Source organism: Quercus robur, chromosome 2 (assembly GCF_932294415.1).
Source record: "Quercus robur chromosome 2, dhQueRobu3.1, whole genome shotgun sequence".
NCBI lineage: Eukaryota > Viridiplantae > Streptophyta > Magnoliopsida > Fagales > Fagaceae > Quercus > Quercus robur.
This window is the reverse complement of record NC_065535.1, coordinates 41,443,362-41,465,204: the sequence shown is the minus strand read 5'-3', so window position 1 is coordinate 41,465,204 and position 21,843 is coordinate 41,443,362. Positions and strand designations below refer to the sequence as shown.

The following is a 21,843-nucleotide window of genomic DNA, read 5'->3' as shown; positions in this document are numbered from 1 at the left end:
CAGTCGGAAGTGCCTTGTTGGACAGTCATGTCATGTGCCTCTAGCGTGCAGGCAAATGGAAATGGGACACTCATGTCATGTGACTGAAATTTAGTTGTTTATAGAGGGCAGTCGTCTTAATAATAGCATTATTCTCATTAATATTTTTCCGCAAACAACTTTATTTTAAGAAGAAAATACTAGCTCAAATGAGCTGAGAGACAGATTCTTGTTGATCATAGCATAATTAGTGAGAACTACGCACTTTCATCAACTAATACATCATTAGTCGTCATGTTAACATTAATTTTTAATATAATGCTAAGAAGAGCCTTGTAGTTTTCAACTAGTTGACACCTGCTGTGGTATGGTGTATCCATGACATCCAGAGTTCAAATACACACATACATCGAAGATATTGTCAACCTGTCTCCAGGTAATGCGGGTAAAAGTTTGAATCTTAATTAGGTCTGATCAATTTTTGAAGATAGGCCTCAGTTATGAATAACCAAGCATGTCCCCCCGGTAAAAATTTCTAATCCTATCAATCTATATATTGAAATAAGCGAATTAATTTTTACCAAATTATCATTATTTAAACAAACTGTAATTATCACAATTTTAATATCTATTTAAACTATTAATAATGAATGATATGACAAAAAATTCGATCCACTCATTCCAAAGATTGAGTTGACTTAAGCTTTTCAAATCATGCAATAACTCTCTCAAGCCAACAGTATAAAAAAGAAATGCCATTTTACTTGATCATTCTGGAACCGGTGTTAAATAAATCTTTATAGATCCTCCAAATGAAGTTTCGAATACTAATTACATCTTTATGCGGTCAGAGCATTTCATCATACATCCTCGTCCATAACAGAATAACTAAAAAAAGTTGCTAAAAACAACCATAACAAAGAAACAAATTTACTTTAAACTCAAAAGTTGACCAGTAGGAAATGAGGAAGAAGAAGGTGGTCTCAAGAAACATTAGTTAAAAGCATCTTATATGCCTCATAACCAATGAGCAAGCATATGAGTCTAGAATATCCCATGCTTGATCAGTATACAATTCCCTGTATCAAGGGTGTTCCTATCAAACCACTATTCCTTTTAAGTAACCTCTGAAACCTCATTTTGCCTGCAAGCCTGATTGGTGAACACTCAACCTATTAGCTGAAGGCAGCAACATTCCATTAAAACCCTGGAAAAAGCATGCAGAAGAACTAACTAATGTAGGATTATTACTTCTGGCTGGGGCTTTCAACTTCAAAGGTCCTGAGAAAAGTTATAGCCACAAAAACCTTTTAAGCAAATACATCAGAATCAATTTGTTGGATGTTTGGGAAGATTCCTCTCAGTGTGGCAGAATAGTTTTGAGTCTTGCCCTGCAATAAAGAAGCAGGATCAGATATAGAATCTGAAAGAAATACATTTTATGAAGTTGAAAGGACAACATAACTTAATTATCATAGCCATACAGAGAGAAGTAATCCCCCCATCAATCACATATAAAAGGCAAAAAAGCAGAACAAAAGTATGCTCTATAGTATAATAAAAGAAGCTGTTTTTTCAATCTTTAAATGAGGATCGTTACAGACTCAGTTAATCAGAAACAAACAAGAGAAAAAATGACAACCTTATGCGCATGCTTGTATAGTACTATATTTAAATTAGTGCCTATGATTGCAGATGAGAGGTAACTAATTGATTTGTGTAGTTATATTCTTCCCCATTAATATAAACTTTGGCAATGGTCAATGAGCTCTAGCTCAAGTGGCAATTCCTTCCCTTGTAAGTGGAAAATGAGGTCAAAAGTTAATTACCCATCAGGTGCGTGTGTAACTTACTAACATTTGCATTCCTTACAGGAATTCTATAAAAAGTTCAAACACGTGATTTTTATTGAGAAGTTAGTTCTCCCTTGAGGAGGAACGGTTGGTGAGGACAGTAAATACATTTGTCAACAAAAAGTGAATGTATCATTCAGAATTATGTTGAAAACTTGCCTAATGAAAACAAATAGGACCTGTCATTGATGTAACCTCCTAAATGAAATCCCAATAGAAGCAAGAAGAGAAAGAAGGTAGCTCTCAAACATTCTGATATAATAAGACCCATAACATAAGCACTACTATCTTTTGGAGATACATAATCATCAGCTAATCTATGATACCCCAAATAGTTGGACATGAGACTTTCTAAATGCCCATTTACCATCTATAACGTTAATGTTAACACTAGTGAAGAAACTGATTTGTAACTTCCTCTGTTTTCACTGACTCCTCTTAGGAAACTTAAGGATATCTATTAGATAAATGAATTTAAAGCATGAGGCATATGATGGCATTCAAAAAAAGGAAACCATAACAAGTTTTTAAGTAAAGGATGGCATCAAAGAAGGTTGCTTCATCTCACTGTTTTAGCAAGGAGAAATCATGAAACATGAAGTTTATAGAAAAAGGGGTAAGAAGGCATACAAACTTATTTTTTTTTTTTTTTTAAAAAAAAAAGAAAAAAAAAAAAAACTAGTACACCAGTTGGGAGTGTGTTGATTTAAAGCCATTCTAGGACAAGAGGGCAGTTGAGAGATCATGGATCAAGTTGCAATGGCCTACAAGTGATACAATTTATGCCCCCAACAAGAGCTCAAAGGTAAAAACATTTAGGATAAGGGCGTTTTCTGATTTACAAATGAACAGCTAGAACAGGAAGCAGAACCAGAGGGAAGGAAACATGAGAATCAACATACATGAACAATCAAAAAAGATGGCCAAGCATACTGGCAAATGCAATAGTGAAGTTTAAAAATTTAAGTTCTCCAAGATGTGAATGTACATACACATGGATTGTTCTCTAAGTAGATAGTGGTGAGCTTCTCTTTTGAACCAGCAACAGCCTCAGCAAGGTCTTCAAATGATTCTATTTGATTGTCATTAAGCCATAGATCTTCTAACCTGTAAACAGATATTCATTCAGGTGGTAAAATCAACAATGGAAGACAAGAGAATACCACCCACAGCGTAGGATAAGGAAATATTATACATACTGTGTCAGGTTTTGAATGTCATTCACTTGTGTTATCTTATTTGATGATACATCCAAAACCCGGAGGTTGACTAAAGATGATAGGCCTTCCATCTTAGCAATACCATTATGGCTCAAGTATAGTTCTTCAAGGGCAACACAATCCTTATAGAAACAATCAATGAAACAAAATGTTCAGTGCAATCTTTTATGTAATATAATGCCTTGAGAGTCAAAAGAAAAAAGAAATACTGTCTCACAATTGCTGGATGGCATACCTCAAATCCTCTCGTAGAAGTTAAACGATTGCTTTGCAAGCTAATCTTCTTGATGCATTTTAAACCACATAGGTTTACTACTTTGATGCGATTTCGTCCCAGCCATAACTCCTGTAAATTTGTTAAGTTCTGAAAGTTCTCCATTACCTGAAGTAGCAAACCATTAATTAAGGATTGAGCCTATACTCCAATAAAGACAGACCTATACAAGAAATTGTTGTTCCATCCTAGTCAATACCTCGCCCTTTCAGCAAAGCAAATGGTGCACAATAAAAAAATCATACAAAGGATTGCATCCACCAATTATGTATACAATAAAGCCTTATTAGTTTAGCATCAAAAAGACTCTTTAAGAATGAAGAGAACTAACCCGTACTCTGTTGCAGCCAAGTTCGAGAATGAGCAGATCATAGAAGTGGTCAATCTCCTCTATTTTGCTAACTTGATTTTTGGATACATAGAGTTCCTTGAGTGTGTTGGAGACCTTGCACAGCCCATGTAAGGAAGTAATTTCATTGAAAGAAACATCGAAAACCAGAAGCTTCTTAAATATACTGACATCAGGAATTTTCATCAGCTTATTATCCCTAAGCACCAGTTCCTGCAAAATAACACCTTCGATGTCATTCAAGCAACTAGTTACACAGTAGAGTACTAAAATAATGGATGCAGGAGAATCATCATTTCCACTAGCCTGGTACAAAAATGAATCACCTCAGCTGAGAGAGTCTTCCAAATTAAGATGGAGGAGAAACCACAAACATACCCCCTTTTTCTCATGTCCAAATTCAGAAATATCCAAGCATCAAAGCTTGCTTTCGGCTTATTTTTCTTTCAAACATTTTCTGAGAATCCAAAAACAGCCCAAACTCCCAGGAAAACCAACACGCACACACACACACACACGTACGCCTTTCAATTTTCTCACAAAATTGAGAAACCCTAATATCTTCAAGGCTTTCAACTTATATTTCTCTTTTCAAACATTTTCTGAGAATCCAAACATAGACCCAAGAAAAGCAGACAATATTTATTTATTTATTTGATAAGTCCAAATTAACAAAGCCTGAGCTTCAAAGCCTTTCAGCTAACGTTTATCTTTTTTCAGACAGAGCAGCAGGAAAACCAGACACATGCATTAAGAAGAAAATGAAACAGTAAAAGTTAAAAGCATATAATCATCCAACCAAAGTTGAAGACAATGAAATTATCTCAATAGAAAAATAGAAAACCTCGAGAGCCGACAAGGCGTCCCAACGAGAGATGGGTTCGAGGGCGTTATCGTGGATTAGGTTTTGGCGGAACGAGAGCTTTTTGAGGTTGGAGAGGGTCCCAATCCGAGAGTCCAAGCTGGACAAACGGTTCGCAGTGAGGTCCAACTCAGTGAGACTCAGGGGCAACTCGACTGACTCGAGATCGTGGAGCTGGAAGCTGGTGAGGTCGAGGACTGTGGAGGAAGAATCATCCTCCTCCTCCTCCTCCACCACAGGATCCGAACCCGCTGCCGCTGGTGTTCGTGTTGCCTCCATCTCAGACTAATTCGATTGTAATTGTAATTGCAATTGTAATTGTAATTGTAATGGTAATTGTTCTGGTTCGGCGCGCACCGCGATAGCCAGCTACCCCTCTCTCTCAACTCTTAACAGTTAACACACTTCGGAAATACTAAATGAGATGAAAACAATATTCCTTTTTTTAATGTTTCAAAAATCTTTTTTTTCTTTTTTTAAAGAATATAATGGACGGGAGAGATTATTCCTTCCTCCATTTCTTTTTACAAGCCTTTTTTTTTTTTTTTCTTTCTTTTTTTTGGCGAAAAATATTATGCTTACAATATTTTCACAATAAATTCTAAGAGTATTTACATTGATAGAGCCATAATTTTAGTCATTTAGCTCCACCAATAGCTACTTTATCTATTTTACATTCTCACTTTATAAAACTCCTAATATTAGTGGTTTTATTTTAGTTTTCAACGTAATAAAATTATATATATATATATATATATATATCCACAAACACTTATTTATTATTTTTTCTCACTATTCATCCCTATCTCTCTATCTTCTCCCTCTCTTTGACCCACAACCCCTCACGGCACCACCACTATCACCATCACTCACTGTTGTGTCAAACCAACCCAGCCATCAACTCACAACCAACCATGGCAAGACCCACCATTGATTTGCCACTAGTCACGATCCACCACCACAAACCCAACAACCATCAATCACCAATCTGCCACCATCCATGATCCACCATCACAAACTCAGCTACCATCAACCATCGATCAACCACCATGAACCCAACCACAATCCACTACAAAACCCATTAACAATAAAAAAAATCAAGTAACCCAGACCACGACCACGATCCACCCATCAAAAACAAAATACAAAACAAAACCCATTAAACCACAACCACGATCCACCAAAAGAAGGGAGGCATGGCGGCGAAATCCAGCAACCTAGCTACCTCGAAACCTAGACAAAATCCAGCCACACCACCATTGACCCACAATCCACCACAAAACCAACAAAAATCCACTGCCACAAACCCACTACCACGGCCAAAATCCACCACTATCAAACCCACAAACCATTAAACCCGAAACCCACATTGAACACAATGAAACCCACGGCTTGGGTTGGCGAAAGTGAGAAACTGAAGAGAGAGCTGGGTCGGCAGAATGGGCTGGGGAGATCAGCAAACTGGGTTGGCAGAAGGGCTGGGTTTGAGCTAGGCAAGCGAGTTGGGTTTATGGTGGCTAGGCTTGTGCAGATCAGTAATGGAGGAAGAGACAAACTCAGAGGGAAGATGGAGAAGAAAATGTAAGGAGAGATATGGCTGGGATGAAATGAAAGAAAAGGAAGAAAAAAAAAAAGGAAAAAAGAAGAAGAAATCATTAAAATAATCAGAGTAGTGCGAAAGTGCAAATAAATTTTTTTTTTTTTTTTTTTTTTTAATTTATGAGCTACAGTGCACAGCCAAAGATAGATGTGCACTGTAGCAAAGAAGCCAAAATTTTTGGCTATAGCTCTACCAATGGAGCCTCATTTTTGCATTTGGTGGTGCTAAAAAGCTAGCCTCATTTTTGCATTTGGTGGTGCTAAAAATAGCTTTTTAGCACCACCAATGCTAGTGCTCTAAGTAGCAGGTTGTTACTGGTTGTTAGTATTGGGGTAAAAAAGTAATCTTAGTATTAGGTTCAAATTTAAACCAATAACAACTAATCACCTATAATTTGTTGTGAAAATGTTGTAGACATAGCACTTCTCTTTTTTTACTTCAAGAGAAATTAAAAGAAAATGAAATAAATTTTAATAAAATTTAGATCAAAATCTCTAAAATGTCCATTTATAATTATATGATAAAAAATTATTATAATCAATGGTCTCAATTTACTCTTCTTATCTTATCTTATTATTATTATTATTATTATTCTTATTATAAAACCGAAACTTTTGAATCTTCTACAGTTTTCCACGTCAGCACAATATAAAAAAAATAATAATAATAAAACTTTTCTAAACCCTAAACCCGATGCTCTGCTTCTCTATATTAAATAAAAAACAACTAGAGAGAGAATTATAAAGAATAGAGAGCATTTATGACCATGAAACACAAAGATAGAAATCTGATAAGATGCAGAGAGTGTTGGAGAGAGAAACTTGAGGGAGACCTCTTCACTACTGTTAGATCGATCTCCCTCCATCTTCCAGTTCCACACAGTTGTCAGTAAGTTTTATTTTCTTGAAAACTTGAGGATGGTGCTAGGGATGGATGCTATCTTTTTCAAAGCCCAACCCAACCTTGATATAATTAAGACAGACGAAATGGGAAATTAGGCATAATTTCCTAACTATCTAGTTAGTAGTTAAGGTTTCAAAACTATTTTTTTTTCTAGCATCTCGAGTCTTTTAAACTCGATTTTGGGCAATAACTCGAGCATCAAACACTCGATTTCTATGCTCTAATTTCTTCCGACGTGGCATAGGTTTCCACGTGGCTAGACAGAAATCGAGTCTCTAAGACTCGATTTCTAAGGGTTATATATGAAACCAAATCAGTGAGGAACCAGAACATCAGGGAAGAAAGCAGAGAAAAAAAAAAACCAGAAACATCAGGGAAGAAAGCAGAGAAAAAAAAAAAACTAGAAACATCAAGGAAGAAAGCAGAGAAAAAAAAAAAACCAGAAACAGAAAGAGAGATCGGCTTCATATCGGAGTGGGTCGCGCGCTGCCTGGGTCGCGCGAGCCCAGGCAGAGCGGTGCCTGGGTCGCGTGAGCCCAGGGGAGACCCAGGCAGCGCGCGGCCTGGGTCTCGCGAGCCCAGGCGAGACCCAGGCAGTGCGGCGCCTGGGTCTCGCCTGGGCTCACGAGACCCAGCTCTTTCTCTACCTCTAAGCTCTGATCTGAGCCTTTGGGATGGTGCTGCCTGGGCTCGCGCGACCCGGCTCTTTCTTTCCCTCTGATTTACCTCTAAGCTCTGATCTGAGTCTTTGGGATTGATTCTTAAATTTGTTTTTTGGTATTTTGGGTTATCTACGAGACTTCAAGTTTTTTTAAATTTTTTTGAGTTAGAAATCGAGTCTTTAAGACTCGATTTCCAGGTAGGCTCCACATGGAAAAAAATCCACATCGGACATGATCAATCCATGAAAATCGAGTCTCAAAAACTCGATTTATAGGCCCTAAATCGAGTCTTTGAGGCTCGAGATGTTAGAAAAAAAATTACTTTCAAAACTGAACCTATTAACTCGATAGTTGGGAAATTAATGTTAGTTACCTATTTTTTCCTAATTAAGACCATTCTTTCTCAGTAATTTTCAACTAATCGCTTATCCTATGGTCTTCAATTAGGTTTGCTGTCAATTTAGGGATTTTGTTGAAATTAGGGAAACAACCTAGATGATCAAATTCTACCTGAATTGTTATTAGGATTTTTTAGTTTTGGGGTTTTGTTTCTGTGCTCTCATGAGTTTCAGTTTCATGTTCTGTTCTATTCTATTTTGTCTTTTGTTTTTTGTTTTTTATTTTTATTTATTTGGCTTGATATCTAGGTTATTAGACAAGAAGAGAAGGTAGTGGAGCAAACACAGGCTACGAAGGGAAAAGATATTTCAAATCCACAATGTTTCTACTCTCTCTCTCTCTCTCTCTCTTTGAATCTTTCTATTATTTGCCTTTTGTTTTTCGATTTTTTATCTTAGTTTCATATTCTAGGGTTTTTCATGTGATCAAAATTTGGGCAATCTTGATTGATTTATAATCTAGGTTTGCTTTCATTTGATTAAAAAATGGGAAATTTCGTTGTTTTTACTGGGCAATTTGGGTTTTAATCTATTACTTATTATCTGATTTTTGTTTTCCTCCTTCCTATTTTGATTTTTTTAGTCAAAGATGTATTTACTAATTTCAAATTTTGCTTAATTTTTGATTGTTACTAAAGGGTTTTGTGTTTTTTTTTTTTAAGCCTAACTTTATAATCTACTTGATAATTTAATGTGCTTTTGATTTTAATCCTATCAGGGGGTTTCTCTACTTGAAAAAGGGTCAAAATTAATGAAGATTTGATTGGTTGGTTTATAATATGGGTGATTTGGGTTTTACATCTATGAATCATTATCTGATTTTTATTTTACTCCTCCCTAATTTGATTGTTTTAGTCAAAGTTGTATTACTTAATTTGATTACAGCTTAATTTTTTATTTTTATTCAGGAGTTTTTAGGTTTTGTTTAGACCACGAAGGGAATGAGTTGCCCACGACTCATTCCCTAACAAGTATTTCTCTTGAAAAAAACAATTTTGGTATTTTCACGCTATGTGAAGTCCTTGCTTTTTATGAATATAGGTATATGATGTTTAGTGCTTCCTCTAACTTTATAGAGCCTACGTATAAACCATTCACAAACTAAACACTTCTCCTAACTTGTGTGAAATCCACCTATTAGGGGCTTGAGTGAGTTTGGATGATACCATGGTGTTATATTAATTAACAACAAATTTGAAACAATAACCTTTGTTTTTAAGTTGAGAAGAAATGCAAGCCTTTTGTTGTAAAATTAGTCTTTGTCACGTTCTAGAGTTGGTCATGATAAATACCTATAAGCCATTACTTTTAGTTGTAGAGAGATTATGAATCTATTGACTATCGAACTATTTGACTAAGGCAAATAACATTAGACCTGATAATGGATTCTTCTTTGCATGTTTCCCTCATTAGGCACATCTCTTAGGCCTGTTTAGTTGCCCATGAATCAAAACCATTCATATTTTGTATAATACTGCATTCACAAATTGTCACTGTAGTGGATAGAATGACTTATATGTGTTTTATGATGTGGATTTTAGCAAAATGTTTTTAATTTTGTTAGAGAAAATTGGAACATGTTTGAATTCAAAAATGGCTTGAGAGTGAGGCTATGATTAGCTATTGTCCTGCCCTATATGTATATAAGCATGCAAGACTGTGTGTGTATTTTTCTCTCATTGGGAATAATTAATTTCATTAAATGTCTTTCTTATATATGGAGGTTATTTTTTTCAATTGTAGGTTTGGAGATGTGTCATATGACGCATTCTTTGGCAAAGATGTTGTTGAGTTGGTGGGGGGGGGGGGGTGCTGTTTTTCGTCGCTTGGAGTTTTTAAAATGGTTAGTGATGTTTTTAATATAATTTTAGGATTTTCCCTCTTACCTGTTTTCTTTATTTGGCCATTGGGTTTACTAATGTATGTAAATTGTGCTCTTTTAATTTAAGGTTTTCTAAGCCAGGTTTGATCTTATCGAAATAAAAAAGTTTTTGAGCAAGGTATGCTTCTTTAGTTTTAGATATTAATTTCTGTGTGTCAATGTCTTTTAATTACTATTTTATTTGTATACTTAGCTACTGTAGTTTCTTTTCTTTTCTTTTTTTTTTCTTTTTTGGGTTTCTTTGTACAATTTATTTGGAGTTTGATATTAGAATTCATGTTTGTTTTATAAAATTTTAACTTTATATTAGAATTTATATATTTATTTCTGGAGCCTAATTGATTTAGTTTATAATTGAACATAAGAGTAGGATTTAGAGGTCGGGCTTGGTGCAATAATAAGTACCTTCCACAAAACAGGTCACTATGGTGGTTGGAAATACTATAGTATGGCTCACATTGTTTTGGTTTCAAGCAGTCACAAATCACATGAACCCCAAAATATTTTGGATTCCATTTTTTTTGGCAAAATATTTTTTTGTTGAGAACAAGATACTCCTATGAAACTGAAGCTCCAGTTGTTTCCAATTTTTTCTTCATTGGGATAAGTATTCATTTCTCTTTTGAAAATTGAGACTGCTAAGTTTTTGTTAGAAAGATTGTTTTAGATGGAGGCAAATAAAGCTGAGTTTGAAAGAATTCAAATTGGAAGTCTTTTCTGGATTTGTTATTGGCTTCTCACAAGAGTTTGATAGAATTCCTAAATAGTGTTCATATGGCATGATTTGTTTTCCCACATAAATTAGTTCCTAAATCATCAATAGCTGAATATAGAGAAGAAACAAAAGAAAGTAAGAACAAAGTGGGAAATGTTATTGATTCATCTCTGCTTCTTTCTCTTTTCTTTTCTTTGCCTTGCTTTTTGTTCATATCCCCTTTTTTACTTTTGCTCCCATGCCTTGCTGCTTGCTTTGTTGTATATGTTTTTGCTGTTTTGTTCTATTGGTTTTTGAGAGTGAATGGGAAAAGGAGCTGCCTTTGCTGGGTTTTTTGGTTCAATAAGAAAAAGGAGGAAGCTTTATATTTTTTTCGTCATGCTTTCTTCGGGTTTTTTTGAGAGGTTTGTTTGACTGCTGTGGGGAGTTTTTGGTGGTCTTAGCCCTCTTGGATTTGTGGGAAAGGAGGGAACTTTTTGTATTTTTGGGCTAGGAAAGGGTTTTGTTTATGGAGTTTTGGAGGGCTGGAACAGCGGTACTTTTTGTATTTGTTATGTTACTTTTTTTTTTTTGCTTTTCTATCGCATTTGTTTGTATTGAATTGTGCTTAAGAACAGTCAATGCTATTGCCCATTGTACCTAGATAGATAAATCACTTTGTTGTATACTGCAGAATATGAGTAGCAAGATAGAGTTACAAAAAATTGCCTCATTTTGTAAAATATGTTACTATCTAATTTTATAAAGAACATTTTTCTACCATTGAGTTGGCTTATCAGACTTGGAATATATGTAGTCTGTTTTAAATCTAACCCACATATGTAAAGGGTTTGTGATGTTTCCTTCCTTAGAGGTATAGAGCATGTGTATGTACACTTTACATGAAACTGTAATTTGTGTATACACAAATTTTACTATTAATAGAAAATTTTCTGCTGTGATTGTTTAAATATGAGCCATGAAAACAAGTTTGAGTAAAAAGTGAAGAAGAGGGTTAATTTTTTTTAATAATTTGATAATTCAAGAAGAGGGTGTTTGAAACTAACCAATATAGCTATAATGTTATATAGATTTTGTAGATATTCTTAGTTTAGTATGAGATTTTTGTAGCATAATAGTGTTCAATACATAAAATTAAATTCATCGCTTTTCATATGTTCAACTTTTCACAGCATAATTAAGCATAATCCTCACATGAAGCTTTTTGTGTGTGTGTGTGTGTGTGTGTGTGTGTGGATATTGTTAATTTTTAATTGTCTTGGATGTTTGTAGTTTTTTTGCACACTAATATATATTTTACCTTGAATGATACTTTGATATGCATTTTCTTTCATTCTTTTTTAAAAAATTCTTTTTTTATAGGTTTGGGAAGAGTTTTAGACTTGCATTTTCTTTTTTTTTTTCTTTTTTCAGCTAAAAGTAATTGCCTCTTTGCAATAAAAAAATTTCAGCTGAGGTTTTGATTTTTCTTTCATCAAGTTAGTGAGTTAGGCTGCTTAGATTTTGTGCAAAATGTTGATAGGCCAAGAATGTATTGATCCCTTGTGATAAATTAACCAATTGATTTAGCCAAGTTAATTAATTAATTAAATTAACAAGTGAAATGCACAGTAATACAAAAAAATCACCAATTAACTAAAGTGCAGTTGAAATTAAATTGACACGATGATTTGTTTACAAATGGGGAAAACCTACACGGCAAAAACCCCACCTGGTGATTTTAAGGTTACCACTCCCGAGAATCCACTATTATCAAAATAAGCGGTTACAAGTAAAGGAATCTCAATACCTTATACCAACCTTCAGTTGAACCCTTACCCTAATACCCAATTGGACTTATTCTATAGTGGCAATCTCTCCTTATTAATGCACGGCTCCCAGTACGTGACTAACCATTAGATGCACAGATTCCAGTACACGACTTAATCACCAACTTGAGAAGGATGTTGGCTGGAAAGTTTTTCAATTCATCACATGATGAAGATCACAAAATTCCTTGGTCACAAAACCCTAAGGTGTACAAACATAGCAGCTTCTTCAAGAGAAAGATGAATTAGGGCAAATTCTATCTCCGGTCACAATTTGCATGAACAAAACTTTGCTTCACACTTGCGCAACCTTTGACGGCCCTTCAAATAATCTTTATATATGTTTAGGATTGTGAGAAAAGAAAGCCTAAACATATACCCCAGATTGGATGCAAAGCAGAATTGAAAATCTGTTTTTCATAAATCTCGATAGATAAGGTATCTATCAAGATAGCTGTTGAGCTTCAGACTTCAGCAGCTTTTTAAGCCGGGATAGATACTAGCTATGGAGCTAGCTGTTGAGCTTTAAAATCCAGCACTTCTTCACTTGTTTCTTGGACAGACTTGTATGGTTTTAACACTTGAACTTGAAACCTAGTTCCTTAAAGCATTAAACACATCCTAGATCTACCAAATTACAAGTAAAGTGCGTTTTGTCAAAAGATTGGTCAATTCTAAATTGACATATGTTCCTAACATCAAATCACATATGTCCTAACAAATGCAACTTTTACTTGAAACCACCAACTGACAAATTTCATTCTTAAAATTTTTTGACACACATGAGATTGAATATAGAAGAAGGATGCTTGAGTTATGACCATCAGTGGAATGCTCTTATGGCATTGAGCAATTGTGGTAACTCTTGCAACTACTATTGGCTTGCAAGAAGGAATGGGAGGACATGCATTGTTGTAGCAATGATTATAAAGAGTTTAGTTTGATTTGCATTCTGCTTATTGAAATGCTTCCTTAAATGTCACTATGTTAGCTTTTGTAGTTACTATTGCTATATATATGTATATATATATATATATATATATATATTTTTTTTTTCTCTTTATAATGGCCTATTGTAGTAAATGTGGAAATTGTAATAAGCTGAATAAAAGTATTTGGGGTGTGCAACAATTTGCTATACATGATTTGATGATTAGCAAGCATTTGGTTCCAAGAATACTAAAGCTAAGAGTGTGAAGTAGTTGCCGGTTTTTTTGGGGCTATTTGCTTTTGTGGCCAAATGTCAACTGGGCAAGAGCCTTTTATGGGATGTTGCACTTCTAAGTACACATCAAAAAAGGTGTTTGGCATAGTAGAAATATGAAATTGAATTAGGTTTGCTGTAAATTAAGGGATTTCGTTGAAATCAGGGAAAAAACCTAGAAGTTCAAATACTTCCTGAATTTTTAGTAGGAATTTTCAGTTTCTAGGTTTTGTTCCTTTTCTTTTATGAGTTTCAAATTCATATTCTGTTTTTTTTTTTTTTTTTTTGGCTTGCTATCTAGGTTATTAGAGAAGAAGGGTTGGTTATTAGATAAGAAGAGAAAGGCAGTGGAGCAAACACAAGCCAAGAAGTGAAGGTTTTTCAAATCCACAATGATTACAAGGTTGCCCACGACACATTCCCCAACAGGTTTTTGCCCCCCAAAAAAATTGTTGGTTATTTTTCACATTTTGCTATGAGAAATGCTTGCTTTTATGATTATAGGTATATGATGTTTCACAAACACACACTTGGTCCCAAACACATTATATCATTAAAAAAAGTTTAAAATATTATAAAACTATAGACTTACAACTGAAAATGATGTTATATCTCTTTTCTTCTTTTTATTTTTATTTTTTTCTTTATTAATTTCAGTATAATGTTAATTCATGGAATATGCTACACAATGATTGCTCTCTATCAATAGACCTAAACACACTTATATATACATGACATATAATAGAATAAAAGAAAGATTAAATCTATTTTTCAATATCTTTCCTGTGCATCACACGGGTTAGCGACTAGTTATTATTATAATTATTATTTTAAGTACTCACATTTTATTCTACCTAAAAAAAATACTCACATTTTATAATATAATAATATGATTATTATTTCCATTTATTCTCATGGTAATGCAAAATAGGGTTACTTACTTTACTGTTCATTTTTTCTTGTTGGCATTTGGGTTCATATCATAGGTAGAGCACTAGCATTAGGGGTGTAAAACCCCCCAAGTTGCTATTTTACCCACCAAACCCATAAAAAGAAGCTCCAATCGGGTATGAGAACCTAAATATTTTTTGTAACCTGCTACAATAAGTTTGGGTTTATAGAATTTATTGTAGCAAGATGGGAACTTACTTTTTCATTTGTTTAATATATTTTCTCTTTCTCTCATCACTCTCCCTTTATTTCTTCCGGTCTTCCTCTCACTTTTCTCTCTATCTCAGCTAGTGTAGTGTGGTTTGACCAATTTGGGTTTTATATGGGTTTCGGTTTCGGGTTTATGGGTTGTTGTCTCATGGGTTGTGGGTTGCTGGTGGATAATGGGTATTGTAGTGGTGGTAGGCATGGGTTCGGAAGTGGATCAGTGAGGTGGATGTGTTGGTGTTTTTGAGGTGGATGGGTGGTTTGGTGGTGGCTGGAGTTTGGTCAGATAGTTTCTGGGTTTGCCTTTGTGTGTATGCTCATTGTGGGTCTGGGTTTGCCATTGTGGTTCTGCTCACCGTGGGTCTAGGTTTTGCTCACCATGGGTTTACCACCATGGGTTTGGTTTTTGCTCGCTATGGGTCTTTTTTTTTTTTTTTTTTTTTGGTTGTGGGTTTTGCTCACAATCTTGATCTTCCACAAACCCCAAGGTGGTGGGGTGGGTTTTGATGTGGGTTAGGCAAAATGTGGGTTTTGGTGGTTGTTTATGTTTGTGGTGGATGGTGATGGTAAGTCCTTATTTGTGGAGGTGAGTTGTAGTGATGGTGGTGGTGGGGGGCTGAGTTTAGATGGTTGTGGTTTGGATTTTTAGTGATGTTGGTTGGTGGTGGCAATTTTTTGGGTAATTTTGGTAGTGACAAATTGGTGTTTATGGCTGAGTTTTGGTGGTAGCTAAGTTTTGGTAGAGAAGAGAAGAGAAAGAAACATAATTTTTTATGGGGCAAGTTACAACTTACCCACCTATGGTTTGACCATGCTAGGACATATGTGAATCATGTTAGAAACATATGTCAATGTAAAATTGGCTAATCCTTTGACAAAACGCACTTTACTTGTAATTGGGTAGATCTATGATATGTTTAATGCTTCAAGGAATAAGGTTTCAAGATCAAGGGTTAAAACCATGCAAGTTTGTCCAAGAAACAAGTGAAGAAAGTGCTAGATTTTAAAGCCCGACAACTAGTATCTATCGAGGTTTAAAAGGCAGCTGAAGCCCGATGCTCGACAGCTTCTTGACAAATAAGCTATCTATCGAGGTTTATGAAAATCAGTTTTTCAAAGTTGATTTCACTCCAATCTGTGAATAGATATTTGAGATTTATTTTCTCACAACCCTAAACATATATATGGATTGTTTTAAGGGCTGTCACAGCTGATGCAACTCAATGCAAAAGTTTTTCACAAGCATATTGTGAACCGGAGACATATGCCCTAGCTCATCTTCCTATTCAAGAAGCTGCTGTGTTTGTAAATCGTAGGGTTTTGTAACCAAAGAGTTTCGTGATTTTTTTTGTATTGATGAACTGAAGAACTTTGCAGCCAACATGTTTCTCAAGTTGGTGAGTAAGCCACGTACTGGGATCCGCGCATCGAATTGGTTAGTCATGTACTGGGAGTCGTGTATTAAAAGGAGAGATTGTCACTACTGAACAAGTCCAATTGGGTATTGGGGTAAAGGGTTCAACTGTAGGTTGGTATAAGGTACTAGGATTCCTTTACTTGTAACCTCTTATTGTGATAATAGTGAATTCTCGGGAGTGGTGACCTTAAAATCACCCATAGGATTTTTGCTGTGTAGATTTTCCCCATTAGTAAACAAATCATCGTGTCAATTTATTTTCCACTGTATTTTAACTTAGTTGGTGATTTGTTTGTGCTACCACGCTTATTGCATGCAAATTGAATTAATTAATTAACTTGGCTAATTAATTAGTTAATTCATCACAAGGGGTCAATACATTCTTGGCTTATCAAATGGTATCAAAGCAGACACACTCTGATTATGTTTTAATCTTTGCTGTGTGATCCATTGACCCTTGTTTGTCATGGATAGAGTACAATCTCTTGTTATACATCCTTTATTTGATGGCACTAACTATGCATATTAGAAAGCACGCATAAGAGCTTTCTTGTAATCGTTAGATGAAAAAGTGTGGCAAGCTGTGGAGATAGGCTGGACCAAGCCAAAGGAAGCACCGACCGATTGGGATGATACTAAGGTCAAGGTGGCTAACTTCAACAACAAGGCATTGAATGCTTTATTCAGTGCGGTCACAAATGAGGAGTTCAAGAAGATATCCTCTACTGAAACTATAAAGGAAGCATGGACCATCCTCCAGACAACCTATGAAGGAACCAAGGCTATCAAGGATTCAAAGTTTCAGTGGCTTACCATGAGCTTTGAAGAGATTAAGATGGAGGAGGATGAGTCATTTGATGAGTTTTATGCCAAGCTCAAGGACATAGTGAACTCAGCCTTTAATTTTGGGGAAACCATTCCCGAACCCAAGATTGTCAAAAAGGTGCTTAGATCTCTACCCGAGAGATTTCATGCCAAGATTACCGTAATTGAGAAATCGAAGGATATTGACAAAATTACTTTGACAGAGTTGGTTGGTAATTTGCAGACCTATAAATTGGGTTTGACAAGGATAGGGAAATCTAGTAAGGGAAAGAGCATGACATTGAAGGTCAAAAACAGTGACACAGATGATTTTTCAGACGATGAGATTCTAAGATGAAAGCCTATATCACGAGGTAGTTCAAAAAGTTTATGAAGAATGCCAATGCTAAAGAATTTGTTAAAGACCGCAAGCAGTCTAGCTCGTCTCAGTTCAAGAACCAAGACAAAGGAAAGAGGAATGCTAAGGATAGCGGTCAGTACATTATTCCCTCAAGACCAAAATGCTTTAGATGTTAAGGTTTTTAACACATGAAACAAGAATGCCCTACATATCTCAAAACCATTTGGAAGAGCAAGGCACTTGCTGCTACTTTGAGCGACACTGAGCCTAAAGATTACTTCGACAATGAGGATGATGGAATCCTAAATGCCTTCACTGCCACTGTAAATCCTACTGAAGGGATTGTTGAAGATGTGGATAAAAAAGAGGACTTAGTGGAGTCTAAATTTGAGAAAATGGATGAACAAGATGACATCTATATAGCCTATGCAAAATTATACAAGGTCTCCGAAAAACATAAGAAGTTGTATAGGTTGACCACCAAGAAGCTCAATAAAAAGGAGCTTGAATGAGAAGAAATTTTCACGAAGTTTGATGAAGCCAATCAAACTATTGGAGCATTGAGATTTAAGAATAATTTCTTGGCTAAGAAGACCAAGAAGATTGAGGCAGAATTGTTCCAAGTTAGAGCTTAGTTGGAAAGGACTTCAAGTGCAAAACTTGATGATATGCTTAGTCTTCAGAAATCTACTTTGTTGAGATTTCAAACACGTTATTATTTATGTAGATAACTAAATGAAACTGCACCTCATTTTCACATTGGTTAAGTGTTGAATAAAATAGAAGCTATATCAAGATTTGCATAAGTATCACAATAGTAGAGGAAATGTTTATAATTTTCATTAATTTAAGCCTTATAAAAAGGCAAAGGGGTTACAAAAAACAAGGTGATTACAACTTGTGGAAACAAAAACAACAGTTTACAAAAAAAAAAAAAAAAAAATAGAGGAAGGCAACCTAAGGCTTCATTTTTATCACAAGCTTATCCTTTTGAGTCTTGGGAGGCTGGGTGGAGGCCGCCGTGGTGGATGCTAGTCCTTTACCTTTGAGGTTTTCCTTGGAAGGTATGGGGAGAGTTGCCAGCACAATCTCCATGTTGTGGGAAGCCTCTTTCTCCTTGAGGGGGTCTTTGGGGGCGGTTGGAGGCAGGTGGGCATCATGGGCCACTTCTTTGGTGGTGTCCGCTGCCATTTTAGCATCCTCGGATTGCTTTGTTGCCTCGGGGGAGATGTTGGCTATGGGAAGAGCTTTAGTTGGGCTCTCCTTGCCTTCATTTGCATCCTTAGAGACCAAGTCAGCCTTGGAGCCTGAAGAGCCCAAGGCGCGGATGGTTGGAGGGTAGTACACATTCTCTGCTCTTTTAAAGCCAGAGGAGGCCTCAACCCCAACTTGGTCGAGGGCCTCGTTCCACACTTGGAAGCAATAGAATCTGCATACCTCTAAGACTTCAGCCCTGAGGGCTTCCTCAGTCTCTACCACGCCTACATCATAGCCGTCCTGCTCGGCTTGCTCCTTGTCCTTCCCGGCCTCATCCAACTTCTTTGTCAGGATTTTGATTTGGCTTCTGGCAGCGAACTGCTTGTCCTTAGCTTGGCGGAGCTACTTGCGCTGAGCCTCTGCTTGCCTTTCCACACCATCAAAGGCGGCCTCAGCCTTGTCCCGATCAGCTTCAACTAGCTTGGCAGTGAGGTCTTATGACTTCTTCTCTGCTAGTTCAAAAGCTTTCACTGCGGCAAGGCGCCTACCCTCCTCTTCCTTCATTGCCTTGTGAGAGTTAATGACTATTTCCTCAGCTCTGTAGGTACCCTAGACAGCCTTTAATAATAATAAAAAAAAAGTAATAAACCTAGCAAAATATAAGTACAAGTATAAAAAAATTTATTGCTATGATAATGGGAAAAGGAAGGAGGTCAGTGGACTTACCAGAGCGAGGTCTCTTTTTAAATTGAGGAAGACCTCATACTTCCTCATTAACCTTAAATCGGCCATATCTTCAAGCAACAGTAAAGCCTACTCCACCGCATCGGCCACATAGCCAGCCTTCCCTTGCTGGAAGTTTCTGGCTGAAGCATCAGCAAGTAAGGGAGCTTCGTCTAGAACCAGAGCGGGCGTCCAGGTAGGAACTCTGATTTGAGACTCAATTCTTTTATCTGCCAAGGTCTGAGCTACCTTGGCCTGTTTAGCTCCCTTTTAGAGCTCGGCCTCCTTAGGGAGGGGGCCCTTCCCTCCTTTCATTGCTTCACAACCTCTTTAATCCCTCTTTCTCTTGTGGTCCGCAGGATCAGGTCGAGGAGGCAGGGAGGATGGAGGAGGGGGGAGCTTCGCTGGAGTAGTCTTCTCGGGTGCCTTACTCCTAGATTAAGACTTCATGATGCCGAAGAGACCAGCTCTGGGTTTGCAATGTATCCCCATGGCTTCTAGAATGGGGAGATCTCCTTGCGTTTGGCTTACTTCGCAGGAGGCAAGTGATTGAAATCACCAGCGAAAGCTTCTGGAGATTTAGGTTGGTTGAAGACCTCAAAATTGTCCTCGGAATCGGACACTTCAACTACTCCTCCTTCTTTTTTTTCTTCTTCTTCTTAGGTAGCTAGTTATGAGGGGGTGGTTGCATCCTTGGCTTTGTACTAAAAGATAGGCTTTACCTTTAGCACACCTTGGGGTCTCGGACCTGGGTTAAGGAAGCTAGGTACAGCAACATCAATTTGTTGTAGGCGAGGGTCTTTTTCTTTGATCACGCACTTCGGTGCATGGAAGCTTGATGAAAGGGGGTGTATCCGAGGATTAAGTGCACTGCTCTTAGCTGGCTTTCACTATGGACGAACACCTCGGCTTTCAGTATCTTGTCTAAGCTTTGCTTGTTGACAAGGTTGAAGTTCTGAACAGCGGGGTGATGATCTGCAAAACCATTAAGTAAAACAATCAAAGAAGGGAACGACACAAATCAAAGGAAAGTTCAAATACTAACACAAAAGGAGAAAAATAGGTACAAATTGTGTCAAAGTGAAGAAAGGGTAACTTTGAAGAAATAAACCTAGACCTAAAACCCCACCTGGTTGCCCCTCTCTCGTCGGGCAGGGGAGGCCATTGTGCCACTCCCCTGAAACGATCAAGAAATCATTGTTCATGCCTTTGTTGGAATCAGGAAGGTATGAGATAAGTCTAACCTCGAGGTCTAGTTTTTAAGTAATACCTCTGCCTCTTGAGGTGGTGAAGGTTGTAAACCTAGTTAACGTCGTGGTGGGTAAGGTTTAGGCCCATTTTCTCATTAAGGGCGTCTACACTACCTAAAATCTTAAACATATTCGGAGCACATTGGGTGGGAGCTAATCTGTGGGCTCTAAGGTATTCCCTAGTGACTGTACCCATTGGGATTCTCATCCCTCCTTCTATAATGGTAATCATCGAGGCTACTACTTCTCCCTCCAGCCTACTGATGTGCCAATCCCCCTCCGTTAGAGGTGATGTATGATAGGCACGGGGCAATTATGGTAATATCGAAATCCTCATTTCTTTCCGAGGAGCCAGAGAGGAGAATTTCGAGGGGCTATTGTAGGGGTGGTAGGTCCAGTAGTACGTATCTATGTATATATTAGGCCGGAGGCCCAATCTAAGGATGGGGAAACACTGTCAGAGGAGTTTGTGTTAATGAATGAAGAGGTGAGGTATAGTCATGAGAGTCCAAAAAAGTGATCTGAGGAGGAATGCTTCCTCGACTAAACAAAGCCAAGGTCAGAAGGTGTGGTCAGACATCAAGAGCAACGTTCTGGACAACTCCACTGATGAGGATAAGTATCAGGAAGGAACAGGACAGAGGGAGGCTACTGCAACTAACTCTCTGACCGCATTAATGAGAAAGTGATACCAGAACAGTAGTTTTCAGCCTTACAGATACTTCCCAAAGATTTTAGAAAGGTACTGATATGACAAGGATCAAGATCGACAATCTAATTTACACATGGAAGGTAGAGATGAAAGGAGGAAGATAGTATAAAATAGAAGGGATGCCCTGAGAGAAAGGGATTGAAGAATTAAAAGAGAAATACTATAGCAGTAAGAACTGTACTTGTAATCAACTTCAAGAATTATATACAAAAAACTGATCTCCTCGGACTGTGCCAAGGATGATTTTCTTAGATAAAACCAATCTAATTTTACTTTATTGTCATTTGAATCCACTATAATCATTATACAACTCATTAGAGCCTAGTTTTCCAAGTGCTTTACAAAATTCATTGTATTGGGCTCTTTGGGCCTAGATCCTTTTAACTTTTGGGCTTGGGAACCAAATTGCGTCCATACAGGATTCAATGGGAAAAATGAACCATACAATGGTCGTAAGAAATGCACTATTTATTTCTTTAATTATTTATTTTATAAATAATTTTTTGATTGTT

The 21,843-nt window shown here is 36.8% G+C and overlaps 1 protein-coding gene across 1 annotated transcript; it reads right to left on the bottom strand.

Annotated features, from left to right (window-relative positions):
• Window positions 1-750: 750 nt before the first annotated feature.
• Window positions 751-4,920, bottom strand: LOC126713719 (protein phosphatase 1 regulatory inhibitor subunit PPP1R7 homolog). The gene is made up of 7 exons (XM_050413563.1): window positions 4,520-4,920; window positions 3,658-3,888; window positions 3,288-3,434; window positions 3,032-3,174; window positions 2,825-2,939; window positions 1,287-1,370; window positions 751-1,186 (listed from the first exon to the last, which is right to left on the bottom strand). Exons 1-6 carry the CDS (start codon window positions 4,814-4,816, stop codon window positions 1,290-1,292), a joined length of 1,014 nt encoding a protein of 337 aa, XP_050269520.1. The 5' UTR covers window positions 4,817-4,920; the 3' UTR covers window positions 751-1,186; window positions 1,287-1,289.
• Between the last annotated feature and the right edge of the window lie 16,923 nt (window positions 4,921-21,843).

Coding starts and splice junctions, on each gene's coding strand:
- LOC126713719 (XM_050413563.1), bottom strand. CDS start 4,816: ATGGAGGCAACACGAACACCAGCGGCAGCGGGTTCGGATCCTGTGGTG. Junction 3,435..3,657: donor TTGGCTGCAACAGAGTACGG/GTTAGTTCTCTT, acceptor TTGCTACTTCAG/GTAATGGAGAACTTTCAGAA. Junction 2,940..3,031: donor GACATTCAAAACCTGACACA/GTATGTATAATA, acceptor ATCTGTTTACAG/GTTAGAAGATCTATGGCTTA.